This window comes from Branchiostoma lanceolatum, chromosome 10 (assembly GCF_035083965.1).
Source record: "Branchiostoma lanceolatum isolate klBraLanc5 chromosome 10, klBraLanc5.hap2, whole genome shotgun sequence".
NCBI lineage: Eukaryota > Metazoa > Chordata > Leptocardii > Amphioxiformes > Branchiostomatidae > Branchiostoma > Branchiostoma lanceolatum.
This window is the reverse complement of record NC_089731.1, coordinates 5,036,766-5,058,893: the sequence shown is the minus strand read 5'-3', so window position 1 is coordinate 5,058,893 and position 22,128 is coordinate 5,036,766. Positions and strand designations below refer to the sequence as shown.

Here is a 22,128-nt window from a genome sequence, read left to right as displayed (position 1 = left end):
AGCCCATAATTGAGAAATCTTTTGTTTTAGACTGGAAGCACATGGCCCCTGGGTTATAACGGTCGCCACGTCCGGCCTAAATTCTTATTACAATACACAGAGTGCACGTGCCTGCGACTCTACTCCATCACTTAAGCTCGCAGTAGCGCTATAAATTGGCTGTAAGATATCTTTGTGGTCATAAGATGGATGGAGTGCGTCATTGCTTCAGAAATCAAATAACATCTTGTCAAAAGATCCAACTATGAATTCTGAGGCAAACGTTTTGAAAGGATCGTAAGCTTTTTATTGCACGTTAAGTATCAAAGTGAATTTGCGCTAAAATTGCAGTAAATTGATCGTTTGAGAGGACGGCCTGAAGTTCTCGTAACTCTCAGAAGGACATTATGTCCGTCCCCACTTCACAGAAATCTATCGATTCACTCATTCTACTGCGGTTGATACTGTGAGTTTGTTTTCAATTTTTGTTTGTCTTGTTCACCAGGACATGTACATCTCTCTACTTAGATTGTTATAAAGCTAAAATTCTTTTTTTCACTCTTGTTACTCATGCAATGTGGCAGAATCGTGCGGCGTATACGTAACAGCAGTGTTTTCGGCCCAGAACTCAGAGGTCCTTAGGTCAGCATGATCTAAGAGCCTCTGGATGGATTATCATGATATTTGGCATGTGGGTAAGTCTTAGAATGACGAAAGTGAAGGTCGATTTTACTCCGCCCCGCGGCTTTCCTCGGCACTGCAGCAGAACGTCTGTTTTCTTTAATCTTTTGTCCTGGAAATGATATGGTATTGTTGCAGAATGGGCCATAAATGGTTCCCTTTCAGCCAGTATTCTGAGGAATAAGAATTAAGATTTTTTTTTATCCATGACATTCGTTGAACTATCTGTCAAATTCTAGGTCGCCGCCGTTGTGAAATGGGGGTGTAAATATGTAGGCAACCGTCTCAGCCCTATCATTAATGCATGCGAGTAATTTGTGACATGGCCACATGTGATAATTGCCTAGACGTCGCCCAAGGACCATTGTATATCACTTTCAATGATATTCTTTTTAGAAATCCATGATATGAATTTTAGTTTCCTTAGGTACGTAGTAAAATCCAATTTCGCAAATCATCTAGAAAGACGCGACGTCTCGAAAGGCGAACATTGACTACCAACTAGATGATAGATATGCATGTGCAAACCATTTTGATCATACTAACATGTAAAACATGTGCATCCATTGTATGATATTGACGGAATTTTTTCGCAATCGATGTCCTGCAAAGATCAATGTGTCCATGCTACTGTTGATGCATAGGTAAAGATTATCAACAAGATTCTGAGTTGACATCCCACAGAAGCTCTGTAAGACACGCCAACATCCCTCCTTAAAGATAAACCTCAGGACCTGGATATCTTCACGTAATGAAATAGTCAGAAGGACGTTTCAAGGTTAACGTTGAGATAAATACACCTCTTAGTGATCCATCAATGTCTAAGAACGCATGTTGGGTATTAGTTGCCTTTGGAGTTGCATAATGAACATAACTCTTGTAGGTTCTACGCAGGGTGTAGCTAGCATCCTTGCCCCCTGCAAACATCTGGGTTTTAACTTAATATCCCAACTCCTTTGTATGTGTAGTGTCTGAGCTATCAAAACGTTAAAAACATTAGCAAAGTCACAGTGACTGTTTTTGATAATTTTTGATCATACGTTGAATGTATTTTGTTGTGCTGCATGCAACCCATGTTCACAGCATATGTATGTGACTTTGTTGTGTCGTGACAACGTCTTGAAATATGCGCAGTTGTCAGCCATTTTGTTCGTCTGGGGAGTTTTCCGCAGGTTACTGAAAACTAAAGGGCTCCGCGCGGCTTGCTTTCGCGTTGTTTACCAATGCTAGAAATATAACAAAGGTCGTGAATATGTTGACAATTTGTTGCATAGGTCAATCTGAAATTTCAAGATTCAGAATAGTTCTAGTTTTGGCTACAGTCTACTAGGCTTTAATATATCATCAACAGTAAGCGACTGGTGACTTTGTCATATCTTAAGAATTTCAGCACATGCCCTTTGTTTAACGCTTTGTACATGTAGATGTATTGGCAGTGATAGCAAATATCTTTTATTCAGATGTTTGCCTCAAAAGAGGGCATGTGTTTTTTATTCTACCCTTGAGTTCACATCTCTACGGAGTTCAAAATCCGAGATAGGATACCCTTTTAAGATGTATATGAATGATAAACAGTACTTAGGACAAAAGTAATGTATCTTGTGACACGGATAGTGATATCTTGCATCCCGTATCAGTCACTATCCCGTCTCTGGAGGCAGCGTCAGTCTCTAATGTCTAGATTTAGATGTTTAGTAACTGCCTCTCATCCCCAGGCCGGAAGCGTGACTGGTGAGGGGCACGGGGGACCCGGGACTGGGGCGAATGAGTGACAGAAGGAGGAGGAAGATTTGACGCTTACAACGCTGTTATGTCAAGGTCCTCACGCAAGTGCGACACTGATGGTGTTATTAAACAGTAATAAGCTTCAGTAACCATAAATCAAGAGGCGTTGGCCGATCGGAATTAAGCGCATTTGGGGTCGATTTAGATTCAGGTTTTCGAGTTGTCATCTTCCTGTTGATGAAAGTAACTTCCCCTAAAAAGAGACTGTACTTTTCCTAATTGAGATTTGACGAATGTAAAGTTACAAAGTAGCCTAGAAATACGCAATATGATGTTGACAATAGTTCCGTTTGGTTATTACTGTAACGTTAAGTTTCATTAGATACGATAAAGTAGTAATTAGTAATTGGAAAATAGACATAGATTGTAAATCATGCTACCTGTACATTGCCATACATTGTCACCGATGCAAATCATTCCTTCATTCCTATCCATCTTTCATAAATTGCTTCTCGTCGAACTACGCACGCGTCTTTAAAAAACAACACATTTTCACTATATTTCGCAGTTCAAATCAATGGAAAAATTGTATGAACCCAGGTTCCAATGCTATCCTGGCCAGAATAAGGATTATGAACAGTCATTCGTGGTGCAGGTCTGGTATATGGTAATGATGCAAGCGGGAATACGTAGGACAAATAAGGGTAATCAGGTATTTGTTTGCTACCTATAGGAAGCCTGCATTCCCAAAATAGGGGGTGCCAGCATCACAGCACGAAATATCAAAAGATTTAGACAAACACTTATGTCAATTTGGTATTTTGAAGCAATGAATGTGATCATAAATCTAATATATGCAGGGCGTTTGTGTTTTGATCTTGCCTTTCCTGTGTGTGTCGTTTTCCAATCCTCCCCTCTACGGTGTTAGTACGACCCACTGACACACAATAGGGTAATTTTTCCCGGCAAAATTAGAAATGAGCTTGAGAAGATTGGCTTCTGTGAGAGAAATAATCAACGAATGTCAGTGGGTGTTGATGATCTGCCGGTGAAGAAAGGAAAATAGGACCTTCTACGCTGATGTCTCTCCGACATTACAGCGGTATTTGTCCTTCAAAATTGTGAGTACATTGTATTTGTGTTTGTGAGGTGGGGAGGGGGGGCGGTTGTCTGGTGTTACAGTTTTCTGACAAAACCTGCGGGCTTGGAGACTGAGTAGTTTGGTCTACGACAGTGATTTATGATTTACTTAAGTGAATAGTGATGATTATGTGCGTGTTACATGCAGCGACTATCAAAGAATTCACGACTAGTCTGGTAACTTCGTCAAACTGTTTATACCACAATTGAAAACATACATTGAATTGCTTTTCTATATCAACAATCCCCCGGAAAAAGCAGAATTTTCTATATTGCAGGATCTCTCGTTTCAGTCGTCTCTCAGAATGTCGTCATTGCATTCATTCATAGCAATCAACCAACCATAGCTGCTTGGATATGTCACTTGACTTTTCAATGGAGGTCGATTCACCTTTTTTTTTATATTTCCATGTTTTAAGTGACAAAAAGAGAACACGTTCTTATTTTCATTATGACATAAATACATTTTAGTTGCGAAGGAATGTAAGCATTGTTGTGACGAAAGTTCCAAAATTAGTCAATCACGTGAAATTTTGACATGATGCAACGTTTCTGGAGAAAAAAAGTTTGGGAGATTCACTAGTAAAGTGGGAATTCCTCAAAAGCGAACCGTCGAGAAACCGTTGAGCATCAAAACATTCTAAAGGTTTTTCAACGGTCTTTCAGTGGTCGCTTAGTGATCTCCAATGTATTCCTCAGATCTCTGAATGATCTCTCAATGATAACCGTCGTTTTTGCCCAGTCACAAATATGGAAATGAGTCTCTAGGTGCATAGTCAGCCTATAGGCATTTGCATATTTGTGACTGAACAGATGCGACGCTAACCGTCTCAAGGTTGCAGACCACAGTATTTCTCCTATAGGGATTTATATAGTTAAGGATCCCAAGGTGAGATGCTTCGACGCTTGAAAATTTATAGAAAGGTGCAGAATTAGGGTACCAGATTTTTATATGCTTGACTTCAAGGTTCAATCTACAAAATATCTGCAAAATGAGGTTGAATTTGCCGGCTCGTTCTCTTTTAAAAGCCACTTTGATATGCCCCCCGGCGGAGGTCACCGTACTGCAGGCGACTTACAGTAGTCGGGTGGTAACAATATCCAGGCGCGAATCCAACCCGACCGAACAAACATCGTAATCAAACTCGTACTGTCTCAAAACTGACGTATTCCTCTACCATCTACCACAGTTTCAGCCTCGCTAACGTGCACAAAAGAAAAACTATGGCCTTTTCAAGTAATGTGACGCACTACTTCATACCCGAACTACTATTGTCCACGGGGGTCGCCCATTAATACTGTGTTCTGCGACCTCAATGGTCTTAACGACCAATTTGTTTTTGGTCGCTCATCGGTTGCCCGTGGCAACGGTCTCAACGTCCAATTGAACTGGGGCCTAACTAGGCCGTCCCCGTGACGTCATGTGTCAGAAAATTACGTCATCATTCTTGTAATTACACACATGGATGTTGAATGGCATTTACAGGTATCAGTACGTGATTGGTCCAAATGCGGAAGTATATATACTTCCATTTCATTTGTTGAGTCCCTGTTTTGGCTTTTGGGTACTGCCTTAGCAAAAAGTCATTGCTATCAGTTTCGATGGACAGATGTGACAAGTTGTTGTATCGTCACCGTATGTTATATATGACATTAGGAATCTATTGTTTACGGAAGTCCTGCAAAAGAACTGCAATATCTACACTCACAGTTGGGTTATTCTAGTCCTTCAGGGGCTCCAGACACGCCCGATATCTGACTTTTTCGGTCGCCGACAATTCGTCTAACTCAACTTTCTTGGTGACGTAGACCTTGTACTTCTCGTTGTTGCCTCCGTAGTATTTACACCTGGTTTGCATCTCATAATCGCTGTCAGAGTCTGGTGGGGTCAGGGTCACCCCGACACAGAACACGTTCATTTTCCCCGAGTTGGCCATGGATATATGGCTGACACGCGCTTTCGGTATGATGCAGCGAGCCTCCCCGAACGCCTCGATCTGATTTTTGCAGGTGCACTTCGCGAGAGGGTCGTTAGGGTTGCAGGCGACGTCCATTTGGCAGCTGACAATGTGGACGTCTTCTTCGGGCGTACCCGGTTTGTACGGTTCGTCGTTCTGCGGCATTTCTCCGTCTTCGTATTCATAATCCGCGTACCAAGACTGTTCGACTTCTTCCGACGACGCGCCCGTTGGCGGGAAGTCTCTCCTGAAGAAGTACTCCTTTTCCGCTCCAGGAAGTAAAGACGTCCGTCTCGTTCTGGAGAGCAGCTCTGAAGGAGGTTCAGTCATCTTCTCGATAACGATCGGAGCGAAGAACACGTCTGAACCGTTACTCGTCACGTCGCTGGGAGTGAAGGGTGCGGCCGCGCTAGGACTGAACTGGAGGGGGCTGATGATGTAAGAGTCTTCTATCGAATCTGCGCCGCTGCCGGCGGAGGATTCGTAGTGCTCGTCGGCCAAGTTGTTGTGGCTGCTGCGATGGGCCCGCCTGACCACAACAAAGGTTCTATCCGGGTCGCTCCCACTTCCGTATCCGCCGTCGGCCTCGTCGACTTCCGGCGAGCAGAGTGGAAGTTGTTCCAGGAGAAACACGGCGGCCAGACACCACCAGACCGCGCCGAACTTCAGCCGCCCCATCCTCGGACCCGGCGCCAGCAGGCCTTAGAACCCTGCGGAAATAAAAGTACTGTACATCAAGACAGGTCATTTCACCCCCCGTGCCATTTGAAACGCACTCTCGTGGGATTTCGCCAAATCGATGCATAATTGATGGAGTACTTTAGCATCATATCCCGAATGATCCCACTAAGTTGCATCAACCTAATATTTCAGCTTCCATCTGTCCAGTATAAGGCTCCATCGTAAAAAAAAGCGAATGTCAAATTCATAAACTATTACTAGTGGCACGTGACTGAGGGAGCCTAGCGAGCTCCATGATAACGATCCTTTGAAATATTACGCTCGTGCGCGGTATCTTGTCTAGTATTGATCGAAATGTTGAGATACCTTACTGGCGCTTAAACTTGGCGACATGATATCTGCTAGTCAAAGAGATGACTGGCCACGTCGAATCCATATGTAGCAAATAACGTATGGTTGCTATGTGCTGTGATGTCATTCAGTATCCCATGTAATTTTGTTATCACACTCCTCTCCTTTTAACAGATCGCTCAATGAATTTCGTAGATAAAGAACGATTTCTAAAAACATTTTGTGTGTTTTGTTGTATTTCAAATCATACTTTTACATTGTGCATAATATTCTAGTCATGAAATCAAGGATTACACAAATCCAATTTTGGTCGTTGCATGGTCGCACAGCGATCGCCGTTTTATGGAAACTACTGTAGGTTTAGTTGTCTACAAATCGTTTGGATGATTTTCCTAGTTCCAGAGAGACACCCTAACCTCCCCCATAGATATGACATTTTCATCCCGCACCGCAAAGGCTGGAGTTAACAGATTCTGTTCAAACGTTATGTTCTCCCAAATTATGACTGCTGTCGAGCGATAGAGGGTTGACAGATGTACCTGTCCCCGTAGTATGAAATTTTCATCGTGTTACGCAGTTCCACAATTTCTCACATGACATTAAGATATCACCATATTCATCTTTTATTGTATATGCAGTACCTAAAAGGGGTCGTTGTAGAGACATAATAAAATGGATATCAATTGAGCTCAGACGTGAAATAGTGTTTTTTTTAAGGTTTGGGATAATTTGCCCAAAACCACCGCGTGGGTGAGCTGTCAGCTTACAAAGAAAATGTAAGACCATCACATATGTATTTTTCGCAAAAAACTGCATGCCACACATTAGCGTAACAGATACTGACATATTTATCCCAAACCCGTCATACACTTCATGTAAGGGATGAGTACCCGTGATAATAATGATGGGCAGAATGATTATTAGACTGATAATGTCAATAAAGTTGATGAAAAAATCAATATGAAAGAGGAATTGTTACCACGACTAGATGTAAAAGCCTGTCCTATACTCAGCATCGATTTTTCGCAACAACAGAAAGAGACAACCTTGTGTTTGATATTTTGACACTCGCAGTAAGGTTTTTATACGTAGGACCAGACTCTTCAAACTTTCAAAGTACAAGCCTGGGTAGAGTTTTAGATTCCATCTGCATTTTCTGGATTCAAGGCGGTGTTTTAAGTACACGACCATAGGCAAACGTACGGCCATAAGTAAAGGTAAAGGTAGGTCTTTAGTCTTTTGAGGCCATAGGGTCACGATGCCTATGCTACGGTAGTGGAAGGCAAAGCCAATATCCATCTTTCACCGCCTTGTACCTCTCCAGCCGAAATCAGCTACCCGTTTTGCACCTGGGCGGAGTGAGGAACGTCGTGCAGCCAAGGACACAGAGTCTAGCTACGAATACCAGGAATCGACCCCGTGACCTCTCGATCCCCTGTCCGCTACCATAGCGACTTGACCATTCGACGCTGCTGACATGCCATACACTCTGGCGACTCGTCTTCTAGAAAACTAGTAATAAATCAAGACTTTCGTTTTTTGTAGATTGACCAGGTTCATACCGTCTATGTATTCCTTGTATCTATCCTTAGGGCATAACATATCCCTCCTGTGTACGTTGCAGCGGTGCTAAGTGTAGTCCCTGCAGTTCCCTTTACAATCGCTACCTCCTGATGAGTTCAGGTTTCACATCCACAGCAGTTACCCTTAATCCTCGCGCGGTGCTGCATAGACACGATAGCATGACAACATCTTTTACCATTGAACGTCTCCGCCCCCGTGGCTTAGTTGTAGCAAGCTACCGTACCATTCGCGCGCCTCCGCTACACAGGAATTGGCACCAGGTTTGTTCCTGGTTGGGATGAAAAGGAAAACACTATTTGTCATGCATAAAAGAGCTTTATCGAACTTGACAAGCTATCCCTGTACTCAATGTCTAACAGGAACAAAAATCATTGGGATGACTATGTTAGAGGACGCGCTATTCCAACATTATGCACGCCAGAAGCCATTGATCACATTCTTGAGCATTCCGAATCGTGTAATTCCTGTCTTGCACACGATAAAATTGCACGTTTTGGAATACAACAAGTAACAAAATAGTCGTTAACATCACAAGGTAACAGATACACAACGGCCAGTTTTGCAGCCTTACATACGTTTCCTAAGTCTACTTGACATAAGTGAAAGACATTGAATTATGCAGAGTTTCTCTCTGTGTATGTGTATAAATGTACGTCCCCCCTCTCTCTGTGTTTGTGTGAAATTTGAGTGTATATAGGTTGAGATTTGCAGTCCTAAGCGCAACGAACTAAAACCAAAAAAATCGTTTCATAAATGAAATATTAGAATCATTCAAGCATGTTTCGTCGTTCGTAACTGTGTATGCAGATTGCATTCATCGACTATACCGAATGGCCGTTCACCCACTGCTTCACCAGTTATGCGAGATGCCGTTCAGTGACTCCCAGACAGTCTGCCCACAGAGGAATGGCAGTTCCGACCATAATTGTTAAGAGATACGAGCCGAGCCAAAGCTCAATTGGTAGCTATTACATCCAACCCAAGCACTATTCAAACTGTCCTACCTTATTAGGTGCAGTATTTCTAAGATGTCCTTTGGCTGAACAGTTTTACTCCCCCTGATGGCTATAACCGCGGCCGGGGTCAGTAGTGCCGTTTGATGTGACAGTTTTCATCAGAAAGCCGAGCCCAGATAAGAACAGATCGATTGCCCCCAATCTTCCCGAGACAACTGTTTCCATCCCTCGGGTCAACCTCAATTCGGGCCCGAGGGATGACCCACAGAGGCCGCGGTAGAGCTGACATATCGTCGGAATAGAGAAGCCGCACTGCACGTTAAATCTGCACAGGGGTCTCATGTCGAATGGGAAAATCTCTGCTCTGATCTGTGTCAGAAGCAAATCTACAGGCTCGATCTATAGATTGAATGAATGATGGTTGGGGGCAACATATTACATCTGCAATCGTCGTTGCTGATTTTTTGTTAGCAGATCAATTCTGACAAGTAACAATTTACACTATTTAGCCATAGCAAGTCTCGTATCCGCTAACCTAGAGGGTAATATTATTCAAAGAGAAAAATCGTCAATGCCATTTTGCAGGCAGAAAAGTGTTGGCCCCAGCGTAGTCTCATGAACATAAGGGTTTTGTATTGACTTGGAATCATATGAATGTATGAAATTTGTACATAAATAAATATATAATATGTATTCCAATCGACGTTCTGAAAAGCACTCCACCTACTCATTGAAACTGGGTAGGACAGTGTATTCAAGTTCGAGTTACCAGGATAATCCCCAGCCCGTTTGGTCAAGTACAATGATCAGTGAACCACGACTTAACGTTCTTACGCGTAGGAGCGCAACTACTGCAAGTAGCATGCAAGTAGGGTCATCGACCTACAGGCTTCGCGATTCGAACTCTTGCTTCAAATCCTGCTTCAACGTCAGCTTGGTTGACTGCCAACAATGCAGGCTACAAGGCGTTGAATACAATCGTGCAAAGATACTAGCTATTCGTATAACCTGTAAGTCCATATTTGAACAATATATGAACCTTCCACCAATTTCTGCTTCAGAAACAGTGTAGTTAACAACTTACTATACACGATACTAGACGTCGAATGGGACTGTGTGCTATTCATATAACCTGTAAGTTCATATTCGCGAAATTCGCGAACTCCCAATTTCCTGATTTAGAAACACTGTGGCTAACTACTAACCATACACGTTTAACGGGATCGTGTGCTTGTTATATATTTTACCTGTAAGTTCGTATTCAGGAAATTCGAACCTTCAAATTCCTGCTTCATAAACAGTGTTCCTGACTACTAAGTATAAACGCTACGAGATCTAGACGTCGAATGGAATCGTACAGCATCCATCCATCCATGTAAGTTGTAAGCGTTAGTATACATGTACGTTTGTAGGCGTCGAATGGAATCGTACAACATCCATGCAAGTTGTAAGCGTCAGTACACACGTACGTTAGTAGGCGTCGGATGGAATCGTACAACATCCATGTAAGTTGTAAGCGTCAGTCGCCTCTCATGATCAGCAGCAGGGAGTCCATTCCGAAGACAGGCATGATTGATTCCGCCGGTAGTCGACCCGCTGCACCTAAAGCCGTCTCAATGAGCTGGTGTCTTACAAGACGGATTACCGCAGCACTATTCATCATGATCCCTGAGACACATCGATCAGGCAGATAGCCTTTATTTAACCAGATAAGTCATTACGTCTTAACCTTAATTAAGTTTCCTCGCCTTAATAAGGTGTTCGAAAATTCAGTCGCCGAAAGCCAGAAAAGGGCGAGCTTGCAAAAGACTAAGGAACGAGAATAACGATAGCTTAGAACAGTGATGTAGAATACAACGCATTGTACGCCTACGCAACATGTCCACGACGTTTACTATATCTATTAGCTTGGCCACCACCGAATGCGCAAGCACAAAATGAACATGTGAATAATGTTGTTGTTAGTAGGTGTCGATGTCGTCTCTCATCAGTATTGTTTTAAAGTTTCTTTATTTGTAGATTTGACGTTAAGAATACCTTACACAGACTAAGTGCAGTCGTAATGGTTACCAATTGGTGTATTGCCCAATTGTGGGTGAAGGTAACCGCTGTGGGAACTTTGGTACGCTCTGACGTTGCCTTTCGCTTCTTATTAACGAAAAACTTGTTCAAACCCTGCAAATGAGAGACAAAATATGCCAGTAGAAAGCCTCAAGAAATGCCATTAGATTAATTCTAGTATACACTAGAATTCTAGTCCACGCTAGATGCCGTCCGCACACACTTTAATTGTTGTCCGTTATGAACTAAAAAGTTTTTGTGACTATACTCTAAATAGTAACCAGAAGTTGCAAAATGAACAAACATTTACCGTATATTGCAAAAATTGTCAAGAAACAGTGCTGATGTTTTGGAATGCCTTTTTGTCTGTCGTCAAGTTTTTTGGGCACGTGTATCAGTACAACGAGGCAGAAAGACGAATTTTGATCACTGCTAGCTGAGCGACCACTTCCAAAGTAAAAGAAGAAGATGCAAAAGACTAAAAATATAAAATCTATTGTTTTGTATACCATGTTCTGTTTGTTCGGTCTTTTGTTCAGTCTTCCTGACCACCTAGATTTCATAATGAAAGCATTTTTGCCCATTTATTCTCGCACACTCATCAGTTTACGTTTTGGGTTGCCCAGGATGTCATGCATCTAATGAAATCAGCATGGCCGTATATATATTCTTTATGAAAAAAATAATATTGGCCGCAGATATGTGCAACAAAATCGAGATAACGAGCTCGTAGCTTTAGCATCAGCCGCAAGGCAATCGATGCTCAGAGCCACAACTATACAAAGACGTCCATTGTAGATAAACGATCTTGATTGATGCGTGGATGCTACCATGTACAACAGTCTTCACTGCCAGCGGCGGCTATCATCGCTGACGGCTACTATCACTCTGTCTCTACACATCTGACCAGATCCCCAGCTGCCCTGCCGAGGGCTTCCGTTGGAAAGCAGCTAGGCTGCCAGTCTTGATTGTCCATGATATTTCAAAGAAGCCTACCATTCTATCTCTCAGCATAGTGTACTCGGTTCTCAGAGGGTTGTACATGAGGATCACTCTGGATGTGCAGGTTCTGCCGCTGATATCACCCTGTCTTTACACCTGGTGTGCTCTTACTGCTGTCCTGCTGATGCGTACTAGCCATGTATGCTGCCAGTCTTGGTTGTCCATACTATTAAAAAAAGACTACCACGAGTTATCTTTCATGTATACTGTGTTTGGTTCTGAGACGGCTGTGCACCAGACCTATTCTGAATGTAAAGGTTCTTCTGCAGTGATGACGATCGAACATGCCATTTTGGCTGGTTGCTACTGGAGCTGTTCTCTCATCTATCTGGCCTTCGCAATGTCGTTGCCTCTATTCGTTTCAACGGTTTGGCATGTTCAAGCCAGTCAGCCAGTCTACACCTAGTCATTTACACACTTCAGCTTGTCTAGTTGCTTTCGGAAGATACCAGTGTGAATGATGCTATCTGTGCCTTATCACAAAGGACTAGTCGTGGAATGTGTGTGGCCGTCTCAGCTTACAGAAGTTTTCACTGATGTGACAGTATCTTTGGTGCTATATGGGGTATCGCAATGTAGATGTTGATCTTGTCGACGCCATCTGCCGTCAAAGTCTGCTACATGAAGAGAACTTTGCGTCAAACCTGTACATTCGTATCGATCTAACACGTCTCAAAATCATCATTACCGTGAACAGATCCTTTGTTATGGGCAGACATCGTTACGAAATTCGTTGAACCAGACATTCCTTCCTTCACCCTCTTCCATTTGACCTACTTGGGAAGATGTGAATTGCTTAACATGATTAGCCTAGTCTATTAAGACAATAAGAGTGCAGTAAGATGAGCATTTAGAGTCTCTCAGAGAAACAATCACAAACTGACAAAGGTATTTCCACCGAATGGACGTTAATGGTTCTCAGTCCACGGACTTCGTGGTTGATGGTTGCCCCAATTGTATTGTCGATAACATTATTGGTTTGTAGATAGCTGGGTGACTCTTGTGCCATTCGCTGTAAGTGCTCAACTCTTTGTCTACCCTTTTCTCTGTGAAAGGGTTTGGTTGTCTCTTTTAGTTCAGTCTTTCGTTCTCTCTGTCAGTCTCTCTCTCTTATACATTCACTGTTTCTGTCCTATTACTTGCAATTGATTTTCGGGCAATGAATTTATCATTAAACGTATTGTTATCATACCATGTGATAAATGTGATATGTGAAATCACACTGCTATACTCAGGCAGGGTGTCCGTGCCAGGGTTTCCCTATAGTAGCGTCAGTGAGGCAAATCCTTTGACCACAAAACTCATTTCATGTTTCAATGCTGTTTTTCCTAACGCTACACTAGACTTAGCCTCGCCTTGCTAGCATCTCAACAAACCGAGTAACGAGTCCACCGAGGGTCACAAAGTACGCTAATACAACGTATTGACCCGGGGCTAGTGGCTGTACGGGTCTCTGGGCGCCTTCTATCGGCAAAATGACACTTCTGAGCCGTCTCACGCTCTCCACGAAGGCCATTGCGTCCCAATTACCTTCCTATAGAAGCTACGGATTGAAACAACCACGAGTTCGTGATGATATAGACGTTGTTGACCCGATATGCTCCCTCCTGTCAAACCACAGCGAAGTAAGTACCAGAGGATATTTATTATAGATAAATGAATGACGACCTTTATTGTACACATATACCTACTCGGTTAAGCACAGGTCACAACAAAAGAATAGTAGACAGATACATTGTGAAATTACTATAAAAATTATAAACTACATGTATTCGATTTCTCCTTTCTTCTTCGTAATGGTAAAAATGTAAGAGCAGATATGGTTCATAGTCAACAGTTTGTCTAAACTCATTAAAGATATAAATTTGTCTAAATTGCTTAGGTGTATGAAGTAGGAGAACATAGGCTGTATCAGTCTATAAAGCTCAGTTTTCTTTGATAGATGGAATGTAGAATCCATCTACACTGGATGGCAGAGACAGAGGACGGCATCATTCTGTATGTACATGTGATGTTACGAATATTTCCATGTGTGAGTATGTCGTATGTATTATTCAGCACGTATGGAGTAAAGAAAGCTTCCATAGATAGAGAAAATAGAGAGTAGGTAACTGTGGAATATGTAATGACATAGCTACTCTCATTGAATGAAAATGACGAAAATCGTAATAGATTGTCATTGAAACTAGTTGTGGGAATGACAAACATGACATGATGCTTTCGTCTGAGCTGCGAGCTCAGCTTAAAAGAAATAATAGGAAAGAAATGCATTACAGTTGCTTAAGTAGTAAAGAACATTTAGTCATTACTACTACTAATGTTCATGATGTGACGTTTTAAACTCCTAACATAAGCCTATCTCTACAAAGCAATAAATCACATACAGATGGTGCTGGAAATGGCATACGCAGATTACTACGGATGTATATATTTCAATCGCCGACCGATATTATAACTCTATATTGCCCCCGTCCCTAGGGATCCTGCGTTTGTTATCTCCGTCTGCAAGCCCAATGTCCTTTCTATCCGCGTCTGAAGACAACAAAAGGGGCCAAGGGAAATTTTTTAAAGAACTACTGAACGGTCTTAGCAGTTACGTACATCCTCACGTCCAAGGAGAATGCGCTTGTTTCTGAATGCTTGAATCTCTCAAGTTTGTTATTCCGGCAGTATTACTGATGTTGGATTTAGCATACCTTCATGAATGCCCAACGAATATATGTACACATCGTCCTGCTTGTTTAAAAGCTTGATGTATATGATACGTAGGTTCGTTGTTCACGCTAGGGTCAACGGAGAGCTATCGTATGCTTGCATGAAAGTGGGTTGGTAACATAACACAAGGTTATAATAGCGTTATAAATTCAAAAATATGTGAATTCGATTATTCGTCAACTGTGATTCTTTTATTGCTTCGGCCATCTGAACCGTTGCAGCCCTACACACTCGAACATTAAAGATTAACGTACTTATTTGCCGCAATCACCTTGAACTTGTCCGTCATCATCAATATAGATAAGGGTGATGTTGACGACATGAGATATAGATACAGATACCGTCCATACTGCAGTCCTGGTAAGATTGTTAGAAGATTATGCGATTGCTGCAGTGCACAATATTGTTTTTGCACGTTTTGTTTCCATATGATTCTTATCTAACCAAGTCTGTGCAATATTTTTTCTATTATACACATAGAATTTAAGAAAAAAAGTCAAGGTTTGTCAAAATAGCTTGCACAATACATGTATAAGTACTTTATTTATTCATCTATTTCTGTCTATTTATAGATAGTCTCTCGAGACTGGAATGCCCCCCCAAAAGAAGAAGCTTTATTCAGCCATTTCAACTCCGACATCATATGAAATACAGGACAGAAGAAACGGTACGTAAACAAATATGTACAAATCAATACAAAGCTAATAGATATACAATGAAATGGAGTTAGACCGGGGTGCAGTTAGGGCATGAGCAAGTGTACCGGGAACATATATTTTGAGGATCGAATCTGGTGGAGATGAGGTATTGATTGAGATATTTGGTATAAAACATCTAATATGGTAGTGCGTTCCATATGAGAAAGCTTCTTTATTTTGTTTTGTCTTCTTTGTTTTCTTTTGTATAATGAAGCAAACATATTGCAATTTGAAAAACAGGTGCTGCTTAAGGTGACATATGCAACGAAAGTGACAAATTATGCATCAAGAACAACGACTGACAAAGAACAAAACTGCATTGTTATGTCACAGTAATGTTATAGTTTGTGGGATATATACATTTGTCAAATACAAATGATGTGGAATTCGCGCAAGATATTTCCAGAAAAATGATATGCTTGATCTCTCCATCATTATGACCTATCTCTACATAATGAACTTACAAGGTATTAGTAATGATAACATGAACAGAAATGTTTAGCTAAAACAAAGACGTTCATAAACCTACTAAAGCAGCAGCCATAATCAATCCCGTTCTAAAGGATATGTTGGATCTCCATAGCATTATGATGTATCTATAGATGATGAACTTACAAATGTAACACAGGCTTAACTGATTACAAGAAAATGAATCTTCAGCTAAACTAAGAAGTTCATAAACTTACTAAAGCAACAACCACAATCAGTACCGCTCTGAAGGAGTTACTTGATCCCCTCAGCGGTCTGATCTATCTTTGCATAATGGACTTACAAATTAAAGAAAATAGTACCTGTTATCATTGCTCATGTTGAAGTGGAGAGATAGAAATGAATGACCCGACCCTACCATCGATCACAATCAACACAATCCCGCGGGATCTGCTGGATTCAGTTTAATCCACGCCTAATGAAATTACAAAATGGTAGGAGGTTCGCGACAGGGACTGCAGCTTAGACTTTCAGACTACAAAAATATTCATAATCCCTTTCATATTCTATATTCTGTTTCATATGATCTGCCTACCTATTAATGCGTAATGAAGCCATGCCTAATGGAATTATAAAATGGTTCGAGGTTCATGTTGGTTTTACATAGATCTGGAATACAGCTTAGTCTAGCAGGCTACAACAGTAGTCATGATCTTATCCATCTCATGGGATTTTCGGATTTCATTGCCACTTTTACGTAATGAGGTTTTGAAGCATCAGTACTAAAGTTTAGGGTTTATGTTATACAATGTCTCATTGATTTATACAAATATGAATCTATAAAAAAACAAATTAGTAGGAGCTTTGTGTTGGTTACGACGATCGGAAATACAGCTTAGACTAGCAGACTACAAAAGTAGTCATGATCTCTTCTATTCAATAGGATCTGCCTATACCATTATCACTCTTACGTAATGAGACTTTGAAGTATCAAACTTTAGCGTTTATCCTTCATCAATATTTACAAATAGGAATCTATGAAATCACAAAATAATAGGAGGTTTGTCCTGGTTATTACGATTAGAAATACAGCCTACACTAGCCGACTATAATATTTCTTTTTCATAGAATTTGCTTACTCTATTACCATTCTTATGCAAGGAAGCTTTGAAATTTGATATCAAGTTGTGGAATTTGTTCTACAAGGTCGTATTAAAGCTTGTGGAATGCAGGACGCTTAAGTCATTTGCTTATGGAAATCTTGTACATTTCTTTTATTTGAACGTTGTGCTGAAAACATTTATGTTATCAAGAATTATGAGACAGTTGGAAGATTCCGATAATGTGTTTATAGGTTCGCAAAATGCTGGGATTATGTTTATGACATTAAATCCTGATGGATAGACAACTTCGACAAGGAAAATAAGAAAATAGTATGGACACGTCAGCTTTTATAATAGGCACTGCAAACATCATGTTATCTACAATTCCTTCAGTTATCCATCAAATATGAAATAAAAAAGAACTCTCTCAATTTTACGGTTACCTAAATTACGTCTAATGCTAGATTTATGCATTTTGTGTACATTTGAACAATTTGTTTCGTTAGAGCTCTTTCCGAACTGTAAGGAAATCCTGTGGCATCTTTCTCGAGCTTAAAACAAATCCCAACTGCTGCCTACAAACTACCACCATGTCCACTCAGTGTCTTGGGGCGAGCGACCATCGGAGCGAACTAGACTTAACCAGGATGAATGAATATAAATTACCTCCATTGAGCGTCTCAGTTGAGCCATGTTGTTTTTAAATTCTCGGGCATAGCCTCTTTTAGCCCCTGAGTGTGCAACCATAACACAGCATTCGACTGCTAATTGCTTTTCAATAAAGCGTGTCCACAATAGTACCACATGGCGTTGTTCCACTCCACAACCTCTACAATCAGGGCAATTGACTGCATCATTCTAGGTTCTCTCTACTGGTGAGGCGAATCTGGGGGCATCCCTGAGGTCGTCTTACACGGCTGTTCAGGGAATCACTACAAATTTCGGACTCGTTCACTTCACGGTGTGTTTAGCGTTCCGCAGAGAGAGTTCTGCTTCCGACATGCCACAAAAATGCAATCCATATTTTATGTAGTTATCGGAGGGGCTTTCAGCAGTGGCTTTCAGCGCAGAGTAGGGGCTGCGGAGAAGGCACTCTGGGGTCGTTTGGCCCCGTTGCAATGTAATTTGTTTTGTCATATTTCATCCCAGTAGGAAGTATGGAAAGCTTGTTCATACATTTTTTGTCTTCAGGGGAAGATTCTTCAGTAAAGAATATAAAATAAAACGTGTGTTACATAAAAGCATATATAATTGCCTGTTTACGTTTCACATCTATGAAGACAAAGCAAAAAAGACATTTATGTTTGCCGCTCTAACCCACTTTATAAACTTTTCAGAGTTAAATTGTTTCGACCTCGCAACATTGACTCACTGTTATGGACTCATTAACAACCCTGTTGCAAGGTGTAAACCGCACATAACCTTGTAATTTCCTCTTTTCGCTGAGTACCCGCTTTCGATCGAGCGTCGGCAATAACTTTCCTTTCTTCTCTGCCAGCGATAAATGAATAATTCACCACGACGAGGTGTTATAGCTCAGCGGCATTTCATAGCGCGGTGAGGTTAGCGCGCGAAGAGAGATAAAGGTGGCCAGGGTCGCTCGATTCATTTCCACAACACGTTTCACGGGGGGAAATGAGCGGAAGACATGCGTTAATTCACTAAAGCTATTACCCACGCGGCAACGCCACTGCCTGTCGTCTGCCTGTGGGCAGCAAGCCGCGGGTGCCGACACGGGTCAGATTCGTGATGGCTCCCGTTTCCAGCATAGAAGTCCTCGAAGGAAAACACTTAATCCGCGCAAATTGAATTACCAGGAAGGCGTAAATCTCAACAGCTTTCGGGAAAGCTCCAGTCTTAAGAAAGGGCAGCCTTTTATGTGAATGTAATGATGTTTTTCCCTTGTAGTGAACATTTAGGTCTCCTTCCAATAAGTTAGTATACATTATAACGCGTAGAGTTGATTTTTATGGAATTGTACTCACTGCCGAACATGTTTTCGTGAGACGGATATAAAAATGCTAATGAGAAAACTTAGATTCCTTAGATACTTTTCCCCATTGACACAGATAATTGGTATCAAAAAGCATCAATAATCTTGTCTATAGTAACCACATTTCCACCTAGATATCAAAGAGATATGTAGGAGTTTATATTTTACGAGTATATCATTCTATATAGTTAGCTTGGAATATATTCATTTTGCCATCGGTGTTATTCCGAATACCAAAAGGTACGGAGAGGATGATAATCTTTATATATATTATGTACAAACGAACAACCGTTGTGTCATCTGATCAAGGAAAAAGGTCAACTTGATAGTCGCCAATACCAAGTACGATAAAAAACTCCACTTGATTGTTTCCATTTCCATCTTTTACCGAAATATGTTGAACTGTCTTCGTATCCAATGCAGTCCATGCTATCGTTTAATATTTGTATTTATGATTTTGTGAAGATTTCTTTTAAGCATTCTGCTTTCGCTCCATCCTTAATAAATAGATAAACATTGTATGATATGATAAATTAAATACTCTATCCATTTCTGTACAACTAGTGTTCCAACGCAAGAATCCTAATGTAGTAGCACACAAATTATTGGTGACGAAATCGTTCTTAGAACAAGGAAATTACAAGAAAACAGTAGGTGTTATATTGGGATGGAGGAAGCGATGGAGGAAGTGACTTGATTTGATTAAACACTTGTTAGCTCATCGACGATTGCTCCCAATCCAATAGGTTAATCCTTTAACCCTTACTACATTTTGCTGATCATATTGCAATCAATCTTTAGTGGCATCCGTGGTCAAATAACCAACGTGCAACGCTTTGAAAATGATTTCATGATTTGGATACTTAGATACTTTATTCACTCCATTAGCTTTCATACAAGTACAAACAAGTGCGTAGCTAATCATCCTGGAGTACTAAAACAAACATACATATAACAAACTACATTGAAATTGATCCAAGTATCCAAGTATCATGATTTGAAAAGACGTACAGTCATACCTGAGTGTACAAGTGACCACCTCTCTATCCGAGGGCCACCTGGCCAACACGACCACTTTTAGGTGGTCTCCTAGATAGGTTTTATCATTCACACAAGTTTTACGAATCCTGTCTGTAGTGACCACCTGTTCACATGGACCAGCCTGAGGGTTAACGGTCCAACTGAGTGGTCTTCTTGGGCAGTTTTGACTGTATATACCAGATACTGCTGAAGAGAATTGAAGAGATAGTCATGGGAAAGATCGCAAGCGTAGAAAGACAACCGTTAGTACTTCCGTGACCGTGAAGTGTTGAAATTGAACAATAAGGGATGCGGTCAAACATCCTTCTGATGTTTATCAACAATTCCACCATTATTAACACCGTTGCAAACGTTGCTTCGCGATCGACCAGATAGTCGTTTCAAACACTTTTGACGCATTTGAAACCATAGTAGCGCTACAGTCACACAACTGAACGTCTTTTCGCGATGGTTTGAATTCACCGCGAAAACCCCGAACATAGAACCACCGCGAACATTTCTGCATTTGCAGCTGTGACTTCGACTGGGGTGCTTATATAATTTCTTACAAACCATTTCAGTACGAAAGCAGTGATTTCACCGGCTTTCACATTGTTATCCCAGTGTAATCTATTTGCCTTTGGAAGTGCAGTGCTTAGGTCTTCTCGTTAAACCTCTTACTTTAAGTGTCGTTTATTCTATTTGCACCACTCAAAAGTTTTACGTGTCGCCATTTCTCTTTAGTGGTATGATAGCCTGTTAATTTGATATGTTGCACTTGTTATGTGTTGGCTCTGCTGTAGATATAAAGCATCGTTACAACATCAAAATTGGAGTAATTATACATTTTAGAGTCTTATGGGAAGTTTTGAAGGTTTTCTGAGCGTCGATTCTTCTTTGATCCCCAAGGCATTTATATACTGAGTATAAAACTAACTATGGCCATATATGACTAATAAACTATGACGTTAAGTGGTACATTATACTAATCAGATTCAGTCAATGTGGACGTTATGACCTTTATATTGCAATGACGTTCAAATTGCCTCAATGATCAACAATACCGTAGCATGCCCAGGACAAAAGGTACTGAAACCGATAGTCCTGCTGCAGTTTAAGGAAAAGCCGCTAGTAGGCACAAAATCAACCTTGACCTCACATTCCAAATATCGTCACAATCCATCCAGAGGTTACTAGTCATAAGTTATTGCTCCGGAAATACAAATACACAAACACACATAGACGTGCGCCCAAAGCAATACCTCATTTTTTTTCATGAAGGTAATGATATTTTGACGCCCATTGGTTGGCTAATGGCCTGTGGCACACCTGAAGGACTTCAGTTCCTTACCAGAGCAGCTTGTTCCAATGACCTAAATGACCAACAAGACCATAGCAGGTTCAGGCCAAAATATACAAAAAACGGTAATCCTGCCGCAGTATCAAGGACAGTCGCCAGTAGGCCCAAAATCAACATTGATCTTTGTCTTTCGAGCATCTACTCACATTCCAAATATCGTTACAATCCATCCTGCAATTCCCTGTCGGAACAGCTTGCACATCTGTTTGCCCTGTTAGGAAGATTAAGTATAACTTATGGTCCAGAGGAAGGGTTGCACAGTCGTGCGTTGAGTACCTTCCATGTGATCCGTTAGTAGATACATTATTCAAAACGGGCCTTATGTCTTTATCAAATGGTACACAGGCTCCTCACCTTGTTTTAGCGGTCACCCGTACAATGTTCCGAGCGCTGTTTGGGCGAAAATGCCATTCGTCAGAATCAACCCAGACCTAGTTTAGTTACAAAGCCAGCCAAACTTTTAGCTTACCATTTTTCATGGCATGGATGTCGTTTTCATACATGCCAATGTAGGTATATTTTGTTATACTGACCCACCAATGATAGCTACGGAAAATTTCTCTTCTAGCCATTATCTTTACGACTCCTCTTCAGAAGCTATATAAAGGAGAACCTTCCGGAGTTATGATTGAGTAAAGGAAGCATTTCTTAACGTTGCTTTTGGAAGTAGAAGATACATCTTACGAGACGTT

General features: G+C 41.1%; 1 protein-coding gene across 1 annotated transcript in view; it reads right to left on the bottom strand.

The window, feature by feature from the left end:
- Positions 1-3,703: 3,703 nt before the first annotated feature.
- The window catches only part of LOC136443773 (uncharacterized), a 34,476-nt gene continuing 16,051 nt past the window's right edge, over positions 3,704-22,128 (bottom strand). The window contains exons 2-3 of the mRNA XM_066441137.1: positions 4,838-6,193; positions 3,704-4,354 (exon numbers count right to left, since the gene is read on the bottom strand). Of these exons, the coding sequence (XP_066297234.1) occupies positions 5,247-6,161 (915 nt within the window). The 5' untranslated portion in view covers positions 6,162-6,193 and the 3' untranslated portion in view covers positions 3,704-4,354; positions 4,838-5,246. The remainder of the gene's footprint in view (positions 4,355-4,837; positions 6,194-22,128) is intronic.